The sequence below is a fragment of the Thunnus thynnus genome, chromosome 21 (genome assembly GCF_963924715.1).
Source record: "Thunnus thynnus chromosome 21, fThuThy2.1, whole genome shotgun sequence".
NCBI lineage: Eukaryota > Metazoa > Chordata > Actinopteri > Scombriformes > Scombridae > Thunnus > Thunnus thynnus.
Genome location: NC_089537.1, coordinates 5,079,830 through 5,102,768, shown reverse-complemented (window position 1 = coordinate 5,102,768; position 22,939 = coordinate 5,079,830). Strand labels below are relative to the sequence as shown.

The following is a 22,939-nucleotide window of genomic DNA, read 5'->3' as shown; positions in this document are numbered from 1 at the left end:
TTTTTAAATCATCTTGTGACCTCCCTGTGTTCAGCACTAACTCCTCGTGTTGGGGCAATTCAAATGTGCAAAAATATTCTGTTGGCTGGACAGCGGAAGGCACTGATAGCCTCCAAGGGCAGCGGCGCGCTGGAGGTGCACGAGGCAGTTGGCTGGGATCTGCTGTACCCATTTAACTGGACAAGAGGCTGATAAATAATTCAGAGGGCCAGAGCGTAGGCCAAGCATGTCTCGTCAGACGCTAACAATCAAAGAAGGAAGGCAGAGGGAAAAGAGGGAAGAAGGAAGGAGGCAAAAAAAAAAAGTGGCAAAACATACCCAGAGATATCTAGAGAAACAGAGGCTAACCACCTTCGTTGTAACACTCTTGCACTCTACATAAGGAGCTGAAGCGGCGTCCTGTGTGCCCCGGTGTCAGTTCCTGTTAAGGTTTAATCCTGCTCCTGAATGCTCAGTGTTGTGGAAGTGTTAGCGTTGAGGGTTACGAATTAGATTTTGGTGGTAGAAGTTATGCAGTCGGGCAAAAGGAAGTGAGATAATCTATTCTTTTTGAGTCTTACACCCTGTGGCAAGACAGAAATCCCTTTTTTCTTTATATTTTCTTGTGGTAATATCCACTCAGAGGAGGAGATAGAAGTACAGAAGTTAGGTGGGTTGCTAGCAAGATAGGTGGGTGTGTGAGATTAATAATAGCTACATATAATTAGCACAGTGCTTAGGTAAGTGCCGGGCAGTAACGTCCGCACTCACCTGGGAGTCAATAACACAGTCAGCATTCCAGACAGCAATTCCAGACAGCTAATTGCAAGTTGTCATGGAGAATTTCAGGCCGTTAAAAGGGGGTGGGGGGAGGGGGATTACATCCCAGTTCCAATTACCAGTAAATCACTGTCTTGAATGAGTCGAAAGTATGGGGAAGAGCGTGGTTGTGACAGACACGGACAGATGTAGACAAAGAGAGAGAGAGGAAAATTGAGTGAGAGGGTGAGAAAGGGGGGAGGAGGGGGGGGGAAAGAGAGAAAGGCCGATAGTGTTGTAGTCGGCTTCAATTAGCGGTTGAGTCTATCAAAGATGTGCGGGCGCTTTCTCACCTGGTGAGGAACTCGACAACAGCATCACCCAGGAACTCCAGTCTCTCGTTGTGATTGATCCTGGGGGTGGTGGGAGGGAGGAGACGGGGATGAGGGGAGGAGACGGGAAGAGAGGTGGAGATATGAGGATAGTTGGAAGAAGTAGAGGAGAAAAACAGACTTCAGGCAAACACACATACGTACATTCAGTCACACACACACACACCTGCTCACCTGATCAGCGCTTTGAGAGTAACAGCAGCTCACATTCAATAATACGTAGTCGTTGCCCTTAAAATTAGCTCATTTCATTTCCCTTGAGATATCCCTTCCTTTCACAGTTAAAGTTAATTTTCTTGTCAGCGGGCCTGCTGGGTATATTAATCACCAGAATCGTCCCTTTGATTGCTCCTGTGGTCAGTGATAGCATGAACAGATATGTGCCCGCGGGCAGCCTACCTGGAAGGGGAGGGGTCATCCTGGCCCAGACGAGACATGATGTTAATCAATGTGTTGATTCCTGGAAGAAAAAAAAAGAAAAATCCCAAGGGTGGAGGGGTTAGAGACCATAGTAGACAGAGTGGTCATCTGACAGAGAGGAAGGATAGAAGAAGAAAAAGGAGAGACTGGGGTTACACACACCCTTCTTCCTCATGTACATGTGGTGGACCTTCCTGTCTCCGTACTTGGGCTGACGGATGCCACAGTTGGAAAGGGAGTTGCGGGCATGATCGGGATTCATCCCAAAGTTGAGGTGGTGACTCGGGTGTGTCATGGCCAGCTAGAAGAGATGATGAGGGAGTTAGCAAACGAGATAAATATGGCATTTTTTCCACTGTAGGAACTTTTTCAAGAACCCAGGAACCTTTATAGGAACTTGGGAACTTCAGCTACAGCATGAAAACTAGTGTAAAACTAGTATTTTAAAAAAGCGAGATAGAGATTGGGCAAACAAGAGAGTGTCAGTCAAGCAAATAAAACTTTTCAACTTCATTTATTCAGGAACGTTTCACTGAAGTTTCTCTTTTCTTAAATTTATCCTCCAAGTCCAGGGATTGAACCGTCGACCTTCCAGTTTCAAGCTTGCAATATTTGATAACTTTTTCAATGCAGTTGCACACTTAAGCATAAAAAAACTGAAAAACTAGTCATGTCTTACGTCACTTTTAAACAATCTTTTGAAGGTGAGGAAAAGTTACTTATTGGTTCTGCAATGAGCATAATTCACAGCGTACAAGTGCATCAGGCCCTCATAAAATGTCACTCTAACCTACATCAGGCCCTATTTCCCTGTTAGAAGACGGGGGTATTCATTAATGCAGGATGGAAGAAAATATGTTGACCACCAACCCATCTGAGAAGCAAAGGGTGGAAGCATCTTGGATTATAGATGGCAAAATGGTGCATCATATTTATAAGAATTTGATTTTTTGAAAGGTGAAAGCCATAACTCAGCAATTTATCATTTTATGCTAAAAAAAAAACTTTTAGGGCCTGACTGTAGGGTTAGGGGGGTTAGGGTTAGATTCTCCTGAGAGTGTTAGGGTTAGGGGGTTGGGGGTTAGGGTTAGGGGTTAGGGTTAGATTCTCCTGAGAGGGTTGGGGTTAGGGTGGGGGTTAGGGGTTAGATTCTCCTGAGAGGTTTAGGGTTAAGGTTAGGGTTAGATTCTCCTGAGAGGGTTGGGGTTAGGGTTAGGGGGTTATGGTTAGATTCTCCTGAGAGGGTTAGGGTTAGGGGGATAGGGTGGGGGTTAGGGTTAGATTCTCCTGAGAGAGTTAGGGTTAGGGGGTTGGGGGTTAGGGTGGGGGTTAGTGGTTAGATTCTCCTGAGAGGGTTAGGGTTAGGGGGTTAGGGTTTAGGGTTAGATTCTCCTGAGAGGTTTAGGGTTAGGGTTAGGGTTAGGGGTTAGGGGTTAGGGGTAGATTCTCCTGAGAGGTTCAGGGTTAGGGGTTAGATTCTCCTGAGAGGGTTGGGGTTAGGGGGTTGGGGGTTAGGGTGGGGGTTAGGGTTAGATTCTCCTGAGAGGGTTAGGGTTAGGGGGTTAGAGTTAGGGGTTAGGGGTTAGGGTTAGATTCTCCTGAGAGGGTTAGGGTTAGGGGGTTAGAGTTAGGGGTTAGGGGTTAGGGTTAGATTCTCCTGAGAGGTTTAGGGTTAGGGTTAACGATTCTGGACTGTTAATTGAAAAAGGGCCAATAATGCACACAGTGAGCAACAAAGGCTTAACCGCCAGCATTTAGACATCAACAACATGACCTCAGGCCTTGTGAAAGCCTCCACAGAGACTGATCCGTTCCCTCTTTTGTCTAATGACTAATTACAGTAAGACTGGTCAAAGCAAATCAGTCTAATAATGTTGGATCGCTGAAGGAGAAGAGAGAAGAGAGAGAGCGCTGTACTTAAAATGTGTCATGGGAGAGAGAGGATGTCCCTGTTGCCTCTTTGTCACAGCGAAAGTTGTTTGTATGAAAATTAACTTTCAAACCTGTTAAGAGAGGCAATAGTGGGAATTTAATTTGAGGTAAAATAACTCTGAAGGAAATATATTAGTCGACGTTCAGCTTTGTTTGAAAAGAGGACAAAAACTGCTGTGCCTAGAAAGCCTGCTGCGGCTGAACATCTCAAAACTCGCTGAGGGAAGAAAAAGGAAAAAGATAGGGCTCAGTAGGATATGTCAAGCCTTTATCAATCTTACATTAGGAGAATGTTAATCTCAGCCAAAAAAAAAAAAAAAACTTCAACTACTCTCCCCCCCCTGGGCTTGCTTTTCAAAATGCTTGTCTCCTTTCAGCCAACTTCAAATCAATTTCAAGCTCCAATGAGATATATATGTAAAACGTTAACAGAGAGGTTTCAATATTTATAGTTGCTCAAGAGGCCTTCAGCTTTGTAGCCTTCAACACAGAGACGACAAATTCAACAGCAATTGTATTTTTTTTTTCTTTTGGTTGAGAGGAACAGCTTTTTTTTTTTTTTTTTTTTAAAAAAAGGGAGAAAGAAAAAGCGACTTACCGTTTTTGACATGACACAAGCAGAAATCTAGCAATTCTCAGCAGTTTGACAGTTTGATAAAAAAAAATGTGAATAAAAACAACAACAAACACCACATTTACTTCCAATTTCAAATCCCCCATTGTGCTATGTCAGATACAAGCCTACTACACAGCCTGAACTACAGAGTTTGGTGCTCTGAAAGGAAACGTATCAAGCAAAATACATCAGTTATTCTGTAAACACTTCAAGTCCTTCACAGTTAAGGACAGCAGGCAACAACAGTATGGGCTCTTAAGCTGAATCTGTGAAGAGGTCTGACGTATGCAACCGTTCCTGTCAACATAATGACTGCGTAAAATATCGGAAGGGATTTAGGATTTAGCGATCGCTGCCTCGGCTGCTGCTCGACCGCCTTTGGCTAAACGGGAATAAACATCATCGCTCAGTGGAGAGCGAGCGGTGGACTTAGACTGAAGTCGCTTCTGCACCCGCATGCAGGGAAACTGATGGGCAAACTGCCTGCTGGCAAACAGTACTCAACAATGTCATTATCGTGTACTGCATCATTTACTATGGTACACAGGTAAATAAGGGTTCATGCATGAAACAACACGGAGGGGGGAACGGACTGGGATCACCTGAGACTAAGGCTGCTCTTAAATTGATTTTCTAATATCAGGTTTTTATTTTATAACATTATGACATCTGCAAAATTATTCTGTCTCTCCTGATCTCCACAAACACCTGCATGATGTCCAACCAGTCGCCAAAAACAGCCAAAATGAGCTTAATGATTTGGCTGTGTTTAAGCATTTTGGATATTAACGGAGAAAAGAGAACAGAGTGGAATTAGGAAGAAAAAGTGTTGTTTGAGGATTGAGCTGCTTTCCTGTGACACCACGTTCTTCTCACGTCAAGACAAAGCAGTGAGACGGTTCTGAGTCAATGCAGCAGTCGCTTGCAGCATTATAGACGCTGTTGTCATGCTATTGTAGGGTTGTTTGTCTCTCTGTGCATTTGATTGTTGCCCTACTCTTAATATCTGGAGATGGGTCAGTATTGGATAGGCTGATCCAGCTACAGAGTAAAGGGGGGATTTAATGGGTGTGTTAAGGGAAGAAGAACAAGAACTGCAACTGGTCAGCTTACCTCAACTTTCAGATGCTATTGGAGACTGCTGACAGCGAAGACAACATGAAGTTGAAGAAAAAGCTCAGTAATCTTAACGTTTTCAGTCTCACACGTCTAGCGAAACCATTTCCACTGAAAATCTCCTGCTCATCACTGCTCTTGAATCGAAGAATGTAAATATGACAACTACACGGCAAACTCTCAGTAATGAGTAAAGCCAAACTTTCCCGTTGTTGCTCTATATCACGAAAAGAATTAAAAAGTTTAAATGTAGGCGCTACAGGGGATATAATAAAGCATGATATGGCCTGATCACATACAATATATCCATCTGGTGTTGCAATGGTGTTGTCAACCAGTGAAATCTGATGCTGAACTGAATAAATCAGAACCTACGCATAGAAATCTACAGCATCAAGCATTAATCTGTAGCTTCATGTTTTATAATTGATTTGCTGGCATCACAACACATTTTAGCTCCTGTCCTATCCCTGATTTAATTAATAAATATACCGTATACAGTATTAAGGTTACATTATAACATAATATACAATATAAAGGAATATTCATGCTGTGTATCAATTCAGTCCCAGGGCAGGACATGCATCGCCATGAATAACACAACAAATAAAATACCCTTGTACTCTGTACACAGAGTCACAGCCGCATTTGTGCGGGCACACAAACAAAAGCATGCAATATCAGAGCCGAGGCCGAGGACTTGTACGGTTAAATTATTGAGATCCTCTGTGATGCCTCTCATTCTTTCAGCATGGGTCAAAAGTGAAGAACGGGGATGAAGCAACAGGGGGGTGGGGATTAGGAGGGTCTGGTGGATGTGGGAGCATGTGGCGACCATGTACACATGTCTCTCCAACCCTAAACCCCCCCCCCCCCACCCCAACACCAAAGTTTTAAATATTAAATGTTTAACAGGGAGGCTCTCAGAAGAGGAGCTTCAAAGGGCCGTGGCTCCATTGGAGCCAGGCGGGGGGATGTGCCAAGCTCAGAGGCTCCCACTTCTCAGGCTGGGTTTTTGCAAGTTGCCTCATGCTATGATTGCATTGCCGTTCTGTACTGCAATAACAGGTATGCAGCTACACAGAGGAACCCGAATGATGTACCCATGGATTTACCGACTGAGCATAATAGTATAGTGATTATACATTTATGACATATGTTCTCCTTGCAAGTTTGATTCGTAAGATATGTTTTCATTAAAACATTACAGAGAATGAGCTGGGAACAAGCATTGACTCTTGTGTAGACCCACCCAACTCTCTGGTTTCCCAGATGATCAGCTGCTTTCATCTCTTCTACAGAAAATATGAAAAAAAAAAAAAAAAAAAGCGGGAAATAAATTCTCATTCCTTTAATGGGAGTGCGGCTCATTATCCTTCAAAGATAGAACAAAAATCCCAATTCTGAAATTCTGATTCAACTGCCCCAAACTGAGAACGGCCACACAAGCTACAAAGTCTTAATTGTCCCTGAAAACTACATAAGGAAATCCCACACTAGCCAACAATAGCACTGTGTGTGTGTTTAATATCGATGTCAAATTACTTATTAATCTTTAAATAAGTACATATTGTGCTGTTTCTGTCCATTAATATAAATTGAATAATATTAAGTACAATAAGCTGAAGGTTTTCAACTATCCAATACATTTTTAATATTTTCATTTGCTCACATATCTCACATATAGTATGTAAGACTTCAAGGACAATTCAGTTTTATACAACCTTGGTCTTTGTTTAGTACTTTTAGCCATCTTTATGTTCAGTTACACACATTCAAACAGCCTTTCTCGCTGCAACACGCAGTCATATAAAGGAAAAACCCTTTCATTCTCCGGGATAAACTGCAAAATGATCTTTAGTATCCTTAAACTCAGTAAATGCCTTTCACCTCGAGGTTGCCGGTCTCAGACACCAGGTACTTTCCTGCAAGACACCAGGAGGGGGGGCCAGGTTTCCCCTTTGCAAGGTCACCCCTATTCCAAAACTAAATTTGATCCTTAAAGAAACACTCCACTGGAAATCTTTTGAGCATCAAATATTCACCACCTGTAGGCTTAAAATGTCTGTAGCTTTCTCATTTATAGAGGACACCAAGCTCAGGTCTGGTCTTTGCTCTGGTCTGAATCAGTGGATGAGTTGGGAAACTTCATCACTCGAACCATGTGAGAACATTCACTTCGCTCGTTGGTCAGATGTTTCTTGGGTGCAACTTGCAGAGTACGCCTAGCAGATGAGTCGGATCAAACAAACCGCTTTAAAGTTGGTTTGGGACCAGACTGAGGACACATCCTCAAAGGGTCTCGGTACGGTTATTTTAGTCCGCACACCAGTATGATTACCGTGTTCAGATCTACCCCAAAAAAACTGTACCAAGGGGTTAAACCAGAGTCCAATTCAACTGGATTAAAGAGTGCAGGTCTGCAAACAGCCTTACAATGAATCAAACTTCCCCAAACATCCCCGAGGCCACTGATGTGTATGTTTAGTTCCAAACACCCACTGATTCTCCACAACATACTACAGGTAAACACAATTCTTCCTTGTTGCACCATCGCCACCTCATTGCTCTGAAGCACTGTCAGAAGTAGCACATGTAGTGTTTAAAACAAGGCTACAGGGGTCAAAAACGCAAAAAACTTTGTAAAGAAACACGATTATAATACATTGAAAGAGAGGTGTCAGTGTCTCTCTCTCCTTAGAAATGAATAAACTGCCACCGGAAAACATTCAGTTCATCGGGATCAACCTATCAACAAGAGAGTGATGGTGGAACTGAAACCAGCTTTGACTGGGAGACGGCTGTTTGAACAAGCTTCAGCCTTACTGTCCAAACCTATCTGGGCAGGAGTGTGTGTGTGTGTGTGTGTGTGTGTGTGTGTGTGTGTGTGTGTGTGTGTGTGCAAGAGAACAGGAAGGTGCTGTAAAGCCCAGCGATGACGGCTCCTTACTTGGCCCGTTTCAATCCCTGTAGTGCTGACAGCCCTTGCTTTGTCCACACACACACACACACACACACACACACACAGAGCGACGTCACGGTATCATAAGTGACAGGCGACACACTGCAGCAGCCTGTATGCGAGCTGTCGACTGTTATGATCAAACCGATTGTTTTTTCCTTTTTGTTTATTTGTCATTTTGTTGAAGATGAAGGATTGGAATGAAAAAGGAGGGAGGGACAAACCCATTAACTTCTTCCCGAGAGACGTCGAGCTCAAACGTGCGTATCTCCTCCAATGAAAGGGCCGCAGCTTGTCGGGCCGGCCTCGCGGTGGGTCCGTGTTTCCTTTTTAGCACTCGTAATGACAGGTCGTCATTACGCCGAACGACAAAAAGGCCAATCATCGATCGATACGTGCAAATCCCAGCGCATAAACACAACCGGAGCGCCGAGCAGTCATGCACACAGACACACACACACACATTCGGAGCCTTGAGCGAATCTTAATGCATCCTTCCCCTTTTTAACTATGTATAGGGCTACAACACATTGATTTCTAATGTATCAGGTTATGACAGCTCTTCAATATTGCTGGAGGCAGCCATGGCGCTTACTCTGAGAGCACACAGCTTGAGGCTGCAGACCTGACAAGGGGAGAGAGCTGGCATTACGGAGGAGGCTGTTGTTGTCCTGACTACTGTCACTGCAACTCACAGCAGACCGGGCCCGCTCGCTGCAGAGATATGACTCAGGACGGTGTGTGTGTGTGTATGCGGGGGTTACCTTAGCTGACTCCTGAGCCCTGTGTTTTCACCTGAACTATCCCTGCAGAGGTGAAACTGGCACAATAATGAGGCGACTGCTGCCTCCCTGGATCTCCACCAAATGCTTACTTTTTTTATATCTGGCTATCTAACCGGCTACTCCTTTTTCTTATCCATCCTGTTAGTTATTAACTATGCCGGGCTTTTAAATAATGCAGACTGGGTTGTGGTACAGTCTCACATTATAAGCAAGCAGCTGTCATGACCGTGCATTACCTGAAGGAGGCAGCGTTCCTTGAAGATGTAGCCGATGAGTTTATCCAGGTGCATCAGACACTGGTGGTACCGGATGTGATGGGTGAGAACAGGCAGCATCATGGCGTGCTGCGGAGGACAGAGAGAATTGGCAAAAAAAAAGGGCAATGCAGCATTGGAAGAAACATGAAAAGTGTGAGAAGAAGAAGAAGAAGAAGAATCGTGCCTTATATGAAAGAAGAAAAAAAAAGAGTGAGAGGAGTGTGTTTTGAGAGAAAGTGTGATGAAGAGATTGTGAGAAAGAAAGGGAGAGAGGGTTGATAGAGGGAACAGGGGAGGGAGAAATCAATCAGCCAGTCATTATTTATTAAGTGGTGCTCAGCAACAGAGAGATGAAATAATCAAAAACCCAATCGCTGCTCTGTGAGAGGGAATGACAGAGGAGGGAAATTCACATTTGGACAGGACAGTCAAATCGAAGCCCATTTCGACATGTTGACACACTTACATTCAGACAAACTCTGACAGCCCCCTCTCTGACCCCACACATATATATTAAAAACAAAGTTTGAGTGCCAGAAAGAGAAATAAAAGTGTAAAAAAAAAAAGGGATGAGTTGTGGGTGAAGTGTGTGTGTGTGAGGGGATTTGACACGGAAAGTGGTCAGTGGTCAGCAAACGACTCTGACAGTCAGAGAGCCGATCTACGGGATCATTAGCGGAGGCTTATCAAGCAGGCCGGTCGGAGCGGTTAAGAAAACTGTAGCAAAGGCTGGTGTACACACATTAACCCTCCCCCCCCTCCCCTCCGTGCCACCGCGTGAGAGAGGAGGGAGAGCCGCGCATGTTTTAATTAGTGGTACTGGGGAGGGTGAGCCCCGAGGCCCCGGCGGCTACAAGCAGCGCTGCCACGTAGCCCTGGGGCCATCACAGGGGCTGTGGTGACACGCTCCCCAGGCCTTGTTAAGCAGCCAATTAACAAAGCCGGACCCTGACCTGTGCTGATGATGACCGTCTGAGTGACAAGAGTATATATGAGTGTGAGTGTGGGAAAGGCAGGGTGGTGGGTGGAGAGGGTGGGTGGGGGGGCTTGTTAGAGATGATACTCCAGTAATTAAAAGGTGGGAAATTTCTAATTTACTGTCACGGATGACATTTGGGTATTTCTGGACATCGTCCAACCAGGACCAGTGGTCTTTTCCCCTTGGCTGAAATATTGCAAACATGAATTTTAAATCGCACTTTAACTCACACTATCATCATTTTATGAACTACAACGTGATATAATGCTGATCCCACCTTGTTTTTTGGGGGGTTTAATCATATTAATTTATTCCATAAGGCATAAATAAGAAACTGAACTTTTTAAAGATTCATTTATTTGGATGTATTTCGTATATCTTGCAATAGAGATGTCATTATGAGGCTAAACACTTACTTTACTCCAACTTATTTCAAGATATTTTATCAGGAAACATCTCTTCAGCAGTATTAAAGCAAATTTGCAATAGATTTTTAATTTATTTCCTACAGTACTCACATGCTACTAATACAAATTAAGAGAGAGGTAGAGTATATTCCTTCATGCTGCAGCTTAGTTAAAGCAGGTGGATTAATGTATATAGTAAATGAAGATAAATAAATAAATGTAACACACTGTTGCAGGGACTAAAAACAAGCTGCCTCTCCCTTGAAATGTTTCTGACCGACACAAAACGTCAGGAGGACAAAGCGGGAAAAATGGCAGTGAATCACAAAACACACACAAAAATATATTTAAAAAAAAAAAACAATTGATGAAACATTGATGAATAAATAAATCCCATCCCTGCCTCTAACGTGTAGCCTGGTCCTTGACGGAGCCTTTTCAAGTCAAATAACCTTGGTGTAGCCGAGCGATGTCAGTAACTAGAGGAGGTTGATTTTGTTCCAGATCGAGTGTCTGCTTTTAGAATCAAGAGACTACGGGGTCAGTTTTGCCGTCGGTGTCACACTTTTTGTGCGGGGTGTACCGCCGCCACTGCTGCCGCCGCATAGTTCGAAACTGAAATTATTCATGAACCAATTAGTCGTAGCGGTACAGCTTGAAGCAAATATAATTGGGCAGCAATTATTGATCGGATCCTTCTTTGCTAGACCTTGCTGTAAAGAGGGGGGGGTCTGGCTTGTGAGGCTAGAACTTTTCCTGTCATTCCTCACCGAATGTGAGCCTGAGCATCAGCTGTATGGCTATCCTCGCCGCCGCCGCCGCCGCCGCCACATACGGCGATGGGGTATGTGCTCACAGAAGATGATGTGCGACGCTGATGCCAATTATTTTCAGAGTAACAAGCAGAACATATGGGGAGGGAAGGGCGATGTATGAAAGAATAATAAAATAAAGCATACAAGTCCACTTCATTACACTGACAAATCCGTGAACAAATGCACTTCTGTATGTTTCAGTGGGCACAGCGTGGCGCTATCACATTAAGGGTTATGGTTCAAGTCTCATTAGGGACCCCCTATGCTAAACTGTATGCACACGAAACTGTGAGCCGCATATGTTGTCACACTTCTCTGAGCTCGAGATAAAATAGAAGAGCATGTGGAGATGGGATTTCCGTCTTCGTTTATTTTACCGCTAACTAGCGCGTGGAGGAGATAACATGGCACATGTCCTCTCGCCGTACTGAGTGGCGGTGGATTTGTATATAAGTAAACTGTCAGGTCTCAGACATTACTTAATGAAGGGTATGGTTGCTGAGGCTCTGTGGGAGTCCACTTTCCTTACACAGATTTTGACACTTGAATGAAGAAGTGATGCAATGTGTGGAAAGATCAGAAGGCCTCCGGTTTTTTTGGACTGTGGCTGCGGCGAGCGCTGGTCTGTGTCTGTCTGATTGGAAGTACTGCTGGGTGCGTGTATGCGCGGATTCGGCAAGTATAATTGCGGTGTGTTACAAATTGTGACTTCTTTTTTTTTTTCCACAGTTTTGGCCATCATTGCTATCGGTTATGATAACACTGTATTCATCCAGTTAATAGCTGAGCCACAGAGATACAACAAACCTGTCTGACTGCTTGTGTTTCTTTCTCAAACTCGGCCAAAACTATGACAATAAGTTGTAATAAGCTGGAATTATCTTTTAAATACGACCGTGTCACCCCAGATTTAGCTGCTCTATGTTGGCCTGTCCAGTCGGATTTGATTTTAATATTTTATTGATGACTTTTAAGGCTTTTAAAGGTCTTGCAAACACCAGAGTATGCTCTAAAACCTTCAGATTCAGCCTTACTGGTTGTCCCAAAGTACAGACAGGTGTCAACAGGTGAGTGTGCATTCACCATCAGAGCACCCAGCCCCTGTAAATATCTGTCTAACAAGCTTATTATTATTATCTCCTTGTTTATTGTTGAATAATAGGAGGTTTTCTTGCCTCTCTTCAGTCTCTGCTCTGCATTTTATTTGTTTTTCATGACTTTTTTTTATCTATATGGAGAGTTTCATTGTCTAAATGTTATGTAACAGTGTATGTGCTTGTGTAAGTGAGTGCTTGTACAAATCTGTGCGTCTCTTAAACATCTGAATGTGTCGCATGCGTACACGTGTGAGATCCATGAGTGTTTTATTGCAGAATGTATGCATGCGTGTCTGTGTTTGTGCGTTAATACAGTCGACGGTTGTTACCTGACAGACGTCGGAGCGGATGCCAGTCTTCCAGAAGCCCTGACTGCTGAGCTCCACTGTCACCTCACGGCGCATGGTGTTCTTCTGACGGATCTTCTGAAGAGCTTCCTGCCAAACAACCAGCCAGTCAATTATTGATCTGTTGGAGCGCAGCCTACGGGGACAGCTCCTATCCTCAAAACAGCACCCCGCCCTCTACCCCCCTCCGCCCCCCCCTTTTCTTTTTCGCTCCTGCTCTCCCAACAGATAAAGCTGGCACATGCAATAAACTGAAACCTCCATGGCGTGACACACATACAGTATAGCGGTGGTGGACAGCAGCAGCAGCAGCAGCAGCAACAGGGGGAAGAGCGACAGCACTGCTGGGCCTGGCTAATTAAGGCGCCGCAATGGTTGAGCATGAGCTGTGGTGGTGGTGGTGGTGGTGCAGGGTGTAGGAAGGCTCATACTGAGGCTTCAATCCCAGCCACCGAGAACTGAAGCACCTGCCTACCTATTAGGACCACCAAACAAGAGCCTAGAGATACCTTTATCAGAGGCAGCACAAATCATTACACACACACACACACACATATAGCATCATGTCAGCCCTATAGCAAATAACTGGAAATTCAGTAAGGGAGGAGGAGGAGGGGGGGGTGTTGACTCTGAGACAAGAGGGTCCTACAAATAACCAAGATGGAAGATTATTGACAGTCTGCACCTCCTAAATGTGAGTGTGCACGCGAGTGTTTCATTCGCCCGTGACGCTATCGACTCCGAGTTAGCCGTGATCTGCCTAAAATGGAACGCCAGGAATTTCTGACTCGCAGAGGAAATAAGAACAACAAAGGCATGAATAAATAATGCCATCCTACTTTGAACTGTGCATCAAAGTGAACACGCTCGCCCCCACGCGCAAAAACACGTGCACGCGCTGCTACCACACACATACACACACACACACACACACACACACAACAAATCTTTCCATGGACAGCCAGCCACTGTATATGGAAAGCAGTAATCACAGAGAAGTGCAAATGATATGTAAATACTTTATTATGCAGGGCTTTCTACAGGGTTAGGGAATGGCTAGAAGTACAAAAAGTAAATAATTAACCAGAAAGGGGAGGTAGGGATGCACAAGTCTCTTGGAACAAAAACTAACTTTCTGCTGGTCAAACAGATGTGTCACGATGTGGCACATTTGACTTCTATCATTACATCCTCCTGTCCTGGTGGGGGGGGGGGGGGTGTTTGTGTTTTGTGGATCAGGTTGAGGTCAAAGTCAGTGTCTGAAATTCTACATCTGTACATCTGTTGCAGGTGGAGTCCATTGAGGAGGTTAAATGATTAAAGTAGATGTAGTTGTATGTGGTCCAGGATAGAGTCTCCCAAAACTTATGTTCAGATTTTCACATCCATAGTTTACAGAGGATGTTAGATACCTGAATTTTCCTCTTGGATGAAGCTTGGGCCTAAATGTTCTATGTTTGGGGGGATGTGCACTTTTAATATTTTTGATAACATCTAGCTGCTCCTGTGAAGGTTGAATGAACATTTCTTAGGTTGCTTTGCACAGAAGCATCCGTTAAATAAATGTAACGTAATGTAAAAATGTCACTCCCCATTGGGATAAAACCTTTTGATTCAATCATTCTTCCTATAGCAACACCCTCAGAACAAACATTTTGAGCCCTGTTAATTCTGTTAAACCACAAAAAAAAAGCATAAAATTCTTGTTTACAGTTAATTTTCCTACTGTCACCTACATTTTTTCTTGTATCTTTGCTGGTAAGATGCTTAGATTTTATACCCAACATAAAAATTATTATGGAGGAATCAGGTTCAAGTGCCAAAATCCCCAAATTGTGAAAACGCATGTTGGAACAGCACAGTCGTCCTCAAAAACACATCCCAATCAACGCTGGAATAAACTGAGAAAAAAAAAAAGATGTTAAATTCATGTGTGGCCCAGCTGAAGCGCAGACTTATAACCGATGGAAAATCTGTGGAATGAGTTGAAGATATCTTTTCAAAAAGATGCTCCTCATACAACTCGACTGAGCTCGGCCAAATCTGCAAAGAAGAATCAGAGCAAATCCCCAAAATCCACATATGCTGAGCTGATAGAGAAGACTCAAAGCTGCAACCACTGCCAAAGTACTCGCTCGGGCCTGAATACTTATTCAAATTAGAGATATGTGATAATAAAGTAACATACTTCTGTATTTCATTTTCAGTACAGTTACCAAAAAGGTCTTAAGTCACGTTTTCACCTTGTCGTTATTGGTTATTTTGTGGAGACGGTTAGCAAAAAACCATGAAAATGTCAAGATTGTGTGAAAAAAACAAAAAATTAGTCACAAGAGTTAAGTAGTTCTGATGAAAATATCAGTTTATGTGCATGTTTGGCTGAGAGTTTTGCATAAAATCCATCTAGGCAACACACACAGTCAGCCTGAATGTCCACACAACTGTCCGTGCTCTCGGTGCATGGGTGCAAAGGCGTGCACCCTGGTGTGAAGGCCAGTTCTCGCCGAGGAGCACACCTCTGGTCTCCCCGGAGCAACGTGGTCTGAGGGCTGAGCACAGAGGTATCGGAGAAGCAGCTCGAGAAGCACAACATTGCAGTGAACACCTCTGACAGGGCGATTCTTAATGGTAGAAAATACCTATCAGAGGAGACGACGTTTAAGTCTTTTTACTGAAAGACCATTTACGCAGGAAGCTTCAGTGTTCCCTCGGGCATTAAATAAGCCCTGATGCCACACTGCCACTGCAGTAAAGAGACACTGACATGGCTAATGCTTGTGGTGGAGCCTGATGGACCCTGTGTGTGAGTGTGCATGTGTTTGGGTTCACTAATTGCTCCAGTGCAGGTTGACAGTAGGATTGTCAGGGCCTGTTAGCCAGACAGCTTCGCGGAGCTACCTGGGAAACAAGCTAATTGAGCTCGGAGTTCTTGCTCATTATTGGTTCAGAGTGTATCAAACAAGACCAAAGGAAGAGACTGGATCTGTAGCACACTCAGAGCCTTAGAGAGAGAGAGAAAGAGAGAGAGAGAGGTGGGGGGAAAGTTACATCTGCTGCAGAGAAGTTACAGCAGTCCCTATGGGAGAGATATGCTGGGACATGGACTGTGTTCAGCTACTACAGGCCACACACAGCACCTGGAGACATGGTCATTACTTCACCAAACCTAAATATTTACCATTCTAGGTCTCTTGTGGTGGTTTGACCTCCACAGTGAACTCCAGAGAGCAGTTCCTGAGCTGTAAATTCATCTATATTATGTATTAATCTGTTAAATATAAGCAAAGCATTTATATCTGACCTACAGACGAAAGCATTCATTCAAGGGATGAGAGGAAATCAGGCAAAGGCCAAACAACATGCTCCAAAATCCTACTTACTTCCCATTACAAGATATAATTCTTCTATTTTCTCTTGACTCTTCAGTGAATATAGTTTTAATTTAGCTTGTTTGTTGAATAATGACAAGGAGATGATTGCTGATCCACAATTTGTACGGTTACAGTTGAGTAAAACCAATCATTTTATATCTAAAAGTTCTTTTCTTTTTTTTTTTTTTTTTTTACCAGCACATAACCTCAAATAACATTATTTGAAAAGAAGCAGGTCAGCAATTATGTAACATATCTGCCTTACACGGTACTAATGAGCAAATGAATATTTTTTTCCAAGGTAAGGCCCTGAAAGCAAAAAAAAAATTTAAATATTCCTCTGTTCTGGTTAAACAAAAAGCAAAAAGGCATGAAATTGAGGCTGTGCTTCTTACAAAAACCAACAAAAAAGAAACATTTGTATGTTTTTTTGGCTGTGTCATCCTTGTTACTTTCAGGGAACGACTCTCGACTACCAGCAGCGACTTGCAGATAAACAGCATTTGAATCGATGCACACAGCAGGAATATCAGTAATAAGTTTTTTGTTTTTTGAAATTAATGGCTGTGAGTTTCTTGTTTCTGCAGAGCGTGCAAAAGCTCCAATGTTTCAGCAAAAAAAAAAACAAAGCTTGTGTATGAGCTTCCAAAAAACACATCCGCATAAAACATCCAGGCCGATTTTAAAACACGAGTGTGACAAAGGAAACAAGCTTTTAACCCACCTCTCTCTGTGTCAACTTCTGCTTGTCAATCTGCTTGACCTTGGGGCTGTTGGCCAGCAGGTGGCGTAGTTTCACGTAACTCTTCCACAGCTTCTGGTACCTGCCAAAACAGTAAATAAGGTGGTGTCAGGAGCTGACAGGAGTCTATCTCTCCCTCCCTGGCTCGCTGGCTTGCTCGCTCGCTCTCCTGCTCTGCAACAACACATCAATATTTCATCTGCCGCTTGCCTGATATTAAACATAATTTAACAGTTGCCTGCGGCCGTTATTGCATTAGCTGCTTGTGTGTGTGAGGGCAGCGGACACAGAAGATTCTCTGTGTTTCAGATGTCCACCGTTTGAACTGTGAGCACGCACACATTTGCAGTTCACTATATTTTCCTTTCTGGTTAAAAAAAAAAAAAAAAGCTGTAAGTCATGAAACATTTGAGCAGCCCTGACACATGGCTCCATAGCTATCTCACAACCTCCTTATTCTCATTTTCTATAAAACCCCATTGTCTTTGCTCTCATTTGCATCTGAAAAGAGGCAGGGAGTTATCGGCAAGGTGACATGTAGCCACCACGCTAACCGCCTCCCCCCTTTTCTCCCCCCTTCTCTCCTCGTCTCCTCCCCCCTCTCTCTCTCTCTCTCTCTCTTTTCAATCAGACCTCCTGATTGATGCACTGAGGGCCGAGTGTGACCGTTCTGCTCCCATTCAGGAGACTTTCTCCTCATTTACCAAGAGTTATTCAATTATGATTGGTGGGATGGAGGGGTAAGGTGGTGAGGTTTGAGGGGTGGGGGGGATAGGGGTGGTGCATTGACAGAGAGAAAGGAAGAGAGGTATAAAGATAGAGAGAAAGAGAGAGAGAGAGAGGAAAAAAGGAAGGGAGAGGAGGTGGTGGTGGTGGGAGGGGGGTGAGGGGAGGGTTGCTGTGGAATAGAAGAATTATAGAGCTTTAATAGTGGGGACTTCATTAGAGACTGAGACGAGGGAATGAGACGGCTTTACCGCCCCGATTATCAGCTCACCACCACCTCCGCACTGAGGCAGCCCGAGCGGACGAGAGACAGAGAGAGAGCAAGAAAGAGAGCGAGACGGCGAAAGAGAGAGAGAGAGAGAGAGGGAGAGTCTATCCAGCCTGGGAGGCCCTCTCGTCCCCAATCCGCTCCAATGACCTTTCCACAGATCCGCTGTGTGCTCTCAGGGTAGCACTGCCGCAGCTTTCGCCACTCCCTGCACATGCTTTTCATTAGCGTATGTCGCCTTCTTTCTTTCCATCCCACTCTCTCTCTCCTTCCTGCTTCCTATCTCTAGTCGTCCTTTTCTGAATCTAAAAAACACTGCTGGCTTTGTCTCTCTGTAAAAAGTAACAGCTTTTTTTTTTTGGCATTGGAATATACAGTACATAAATGTTGTGTGATGACTATATTTAAAACACGATAAGACTGTTTCAGATAGCGCTACAATACTCACAATGCTTGGCGAGGGAGCCCAAAGTGGCTGCTGGAAGTTGGAGAGTAATCATTGCACTTATGATGAACTGAAGGATGATTAACTGTTTACTTCGCATGCGTCGGCGTCTGTGTTTGCAAGCTTTTTATCCAGTTTTGGGACACATTTTTGCGATATACTTTTTGGATCTTGGTCATTTTTAACCGGATAAAGGATTTTAGTCATCAGACGTGTATTTTAAGTTCAAGTACTGTTCGTAGCAGTGATGACATGACTCTGCAACCAGCCGCTACAGGTCGTCCTCTGTCTGCCAAACAGTGTCATATTTTGGTCATCGGGTCCGGTTGTCTTACAGAGGAGGGGACCCCTGTGGATTAGGGATGTGCAGAGAGTCTAGTATTTGTATCTGTATTTGTTGAGGCGGCAAAATTATTTGTATTTGTATTTGAATAAAAGTGGAAAGAGTTTTTGCTTTTATTAAAGCATTACAATAAGTGTTTATGAACAAACTACCTGACGAAGTCCCCACACCGGGTCTCGAATTGGAGTCTCCCAGATCACAGACGACTGTGCTGACTACTGAGCTAAAACTTTACTCTTCACCTCTTTGCAGACAGACCTCTAACTAATATTTATAAAAAAAAAAAACCCACTATTTGTGCTTTGCCGAATAATGTATTTGTATTCGGACACACCCCTTCTGTGGATGTTTCGGCTCCCGGTGAAAAACCTCCTGAATGACTAAAACACTGAAGGAACCAGGAGAAGCTGACCGCGGGACGCCGTCTGTCTAAGAGAAACCATACGCCTGTGAACAGTGTGGGAAGAAGTTCAGCTGTATTACACTTTGCTGAACTGTCTCCGGATACTTACAAAGTCCTTTATAATAAAAACAGATAATACAAGTAAATAAGATCTAAAACTTCAGATATAAACAAGATAAGATGAATCTCCAGGCAGGGAGTTATAAAGCTGAGAGGCCCGAACACCTTTAGTGGCAAGTCCAGATTTTGGAACCATTAGTAGGTCCCTGCTGGAGGATCTCAAGCAAAGATCAGGCTAATAGGGATTTAGCAGATATAGGCAGGAGCCTTCAAGGCTTTAAAAACAAGCAGTAAAAATCTTAAAATCAATTCTAAAAACTCACAGGTAACCAGTGAGGAGCAGCAAGGATTAGTGTAATGATGTAAATGATGACCAATAGCAGTAAATTCATTAATAAAGCTGATTTAATGGCCTGATATTAAAAACGATAAGATGTTTGTTGGTGACTCTTTTAATTACACTTTGCTCTAATGTTGTGTGGGAAGAATTTGTGATGAATATCGATCCTGTAAATATTGTAACTTAAAAGTTGAAAATTATAAAAAACTGAGTGAAGAAAATTGGACTAAAACACATTTTAATGGATTATGATTACATTACAGTCTCCACCACAACTTCAAAATTGGCTAATTCACAGTATTATTGTTCATTGTGCATGTGATGAATCAGTCATTGTTGTTTTTTTATGACATGTTACTATGAAATTACCTCAAACAATATGGAGGAAAAGCAGATGAATGAAATAATGCATCGCTAAGGAAATGAACTACTTTGTTGTATGCCAGTATCGTAGCAATGTGAGGAAAAAAAAAAAACAAAACTTCTCAACCAAAGCTGAGTATATAAATGATGTTCTCAAGGCTAACGCGTGCGGAACCTTCAGGTTTATAAGAAACCACAGAGAGCGTGCCTCTTTGAATGAGGGTGAGAGTGTGTGAATGAGGCGTAAATGTGACAGTATTCAATTCAAACTTGAGCTGTGTTGGAAGTGTTTAAAAGAAATGTTACTAGGTCCAACTCAGAAAAAAAAAAAACTGCTGCTAGGAATTTTATACACAAAAAAAAAGAAAGAAAGAGACTGTGGCCATGGCTTATTCAAACAAAAGTCTTCTATGTTCTCTGCTTTTCATATCTCTCTCACACTGGATTTCTGTCATGTGCCATCTTTCCCATCCAGCTTTTTCTTTTCATTACATCCCCTGACCTCTGACATGTCGTCATTCTTGCCTCAGTGGTCGTGATGGAAAAAAAATCTGGAGAAGTTGGAGCGGCGGTCCTAAACGCACACACAGATGCATCCAATGGGCAGCGTGAAGGAGACAACACTGCTTCTTCAGTCTCATGAGTTAATGGGTACATCCCCATAAGGTTGTAAGGTTGTCCTTATTGGATATCAGTTTTTGATTGGACGCTGCAGCTGATCGGACTGATCTGATACGTCACTGACTGGAGACAGACAGCAGATGACACTCCAGAGTATCTATTTTATTTGTTTTTTGATTCAACGTCTAATTAAAATTCTTTGTTAATTGTCAGTCTGATCAACAAAAGAACCATAAAAACTGTCTTCATTTATTAAAAAAGATTTCTCTTTTCATGATCTTATTATTATTTCCCTCCATTAACTCTTATCATGGGTACAATTAAAGTAAGGAAGAGTTATTATATTTTATTTATTTATATGTTACATCATTTATCGTCGTTTCCATTCAGTCACATGTGTCGGGGATTGATTAATTACATGACTTCCATTTTCCCCTGAAACACTTAGCGAGATAAATCATTTCCAGTGTTCGAAAGACACACATTCTGGGTTGTTAAATAATGAATTCACAATCAAAATATCAATAAATGCAGACGCAAATAATTAATAAATAATATAAACGCGTTCCTCCAGTATAGAAATGGTTCCTGTGCCTCTGAGTGGGACAAACTCCGTCTAAAGTTGCTGTGATCACCTGCCACCGTCATCAGAAACTGAAAGGACGTCTCATTCCTCTCTCTCCTCGCGTCTCTTTATGCATCCTCTGTGGGAGGGACTAAGACACGAGGAAAGGACGGGAGCGAGGGACACGTAGATGCATTTTAAGGGACTCGGGATGTTCCAGATATATGCCGCCTCCGTGTCCGAGACTCCCTCTCTCTCTCTGTGGCATCGCTGCTGCCGCAATCAACGCCGATCCCTGCCCTCGCTACACGCATCATTAGCAGTGGTAGGAAATCCTTTCCACTGGTCTCTTACTACTCGTTTCTGCATCAGCTAATGATGTCCCAGTCCATCCATAAATTTGTCGTTGTCTGCCTGCTTTGAGAAGTTTGACATGGCAGCGGGGTGCACGGGGATGAAAGTGCTCGGCGGACAGACGGCTTAAATGTAGCGGCGGGGGGGCGGGAGGGGGGGTGGGGGGGGGGGCGGGAAGAGGACATTAGTCAGAGGGAGGAAGCAAACAAGTTCTGCCTAAATGCATTTCTTAATGATCATCCTCTTGTTTGCATCTTCATCACCTCCGTTTTCCTTCCATCTGACTGTTGTGATGGGAACCAGATACTCCGAGTTGAAAATCCACAGGTTTAAATTTAGAACGAGAGAGCAGAAATCAAGTTGTGTACCGACTTTTGATTGGTGCTTGGGCGCCGTGTTTGTCACATCTCTCTGAAACACCTTGGAGACAGCGGCTCTGATGATCTAATACACTGCTTTTGTTAATTATGCAGCAGCACAGTACTGTATTCCCTACCGCAGCCCCGTGGCATGTGTGTGGCATTACTATTCACCAGACATAAACCGGCAAGCAGCGGCTCCCACGGCGGAGGCACCCAGAGGAAACCCGGGACCCGTGACGACGCATGTGAAAATGTCACGCCGCTCGTTTTCTCGTCTTTCTATTCCCCTTTTTTTCCTATCGGTCTCTATCTCTCCCTCCTCTTCTTCGACATACACCGTTCTCATCCTCTTCGACGGCGTCCTGGGAGAGCGCTGAGTGAATGAGGAGTGGAGGGAACAGGGGAGATGGTACGCAGCAGGTGGGGAACTATAAAAAGGAGAGATCTGTTCTCTCTGGATGGCTGGTCGACATTTATGTGTGTGTATGTTAGTGATCTTACTGAGGGTCTCCTGCGTAGCTGAGCTGAGCGGGCCGGATCCCGAAATGAACAATTATAGGGAAGGTGATGACTTCTGGGTTGAACTGCTCTCTGTCCAGTTGGTCGATTCGCACCGAGCTCGGTTTCTAAAAAAGGGGGGAAGGAAAAAAAAAAAAGAAGTCAGCACAGTATAAACACATTAATACAGCTACAAAGACAGCCATCATTCAATCATCTGCTACCAATATGTGGAATAACAAACAACCCGTGCCGTGAGGATCGTCCGTCACGGGATGCGTAATGAGACGAGGACTCAGCTTGTAGCACATACGCGGTGATAAAGTGATGTCAGAGATGGCGAGCTAACTTCTGACGCTCTTATCTCGGGGAGGAGATTGACAAGCAACATGTCCTCAGCTGTCTCCCAAATCACAGATAGCCTGTCAGGCGTTTTGCGAGATCAGAGGGAAAAGGGGGGGCTGTAGCATAAGGCGTGATGAGCTGCGCGGCAGATGGCTCGAGGCTCGGGCTCACCTTGACATTAGCCGCGCTGGCTCGTCGCGGTCTGCATACAAAACTTTGATTCCAGAGCAAGAGGTCGCCAGCCACTTTTGATTTAGTCTTTAAAGCGAC

General features: G+C 43.8%; 1 protein-coding gene across 1 annotated transcript in view; it reads right to left on the bottom strand.

The window, feature by feature from the left end:
• drosha (drosha ribonuclease III) overlaps positions 1-22,939 on the bottom strand; it is a 91,464-nt gene that overhangs the window by 51,773 nt on the left and 16,752 nt on the right. Inside the window, exons 14-20 of the mRNA XM_067578647.1 lie at positions 22,328-22,452; positions 16,959-17,058; positions 12,846-12,953; positions 9,198-9,305; positions 1,713-1,851; positions 1,530-1,590; positions 1,092-1,151 (exon numbers count right to left, since the gene is read on the bottom strand). Of these exons, the coding sequence (XP_067434748.1) occupies positions 1,092-1,151; positions 1,530-1,590; positions 1,713-1,851; positions 9,198-9,305; positions 12,846-12,953; positions 16,959-17,058; positions 22,328-22,452 (701 nt within the window). The remainder of the gene's footprint in view (positions 1-1,091; positions 1,152-1,529; positions 1,591-1,712; positions 1,852-9,197; positions 9,306-12,845; positions 12,954-16,958; positions 17,059-22,327; positions 22,453-22,939) is intronic.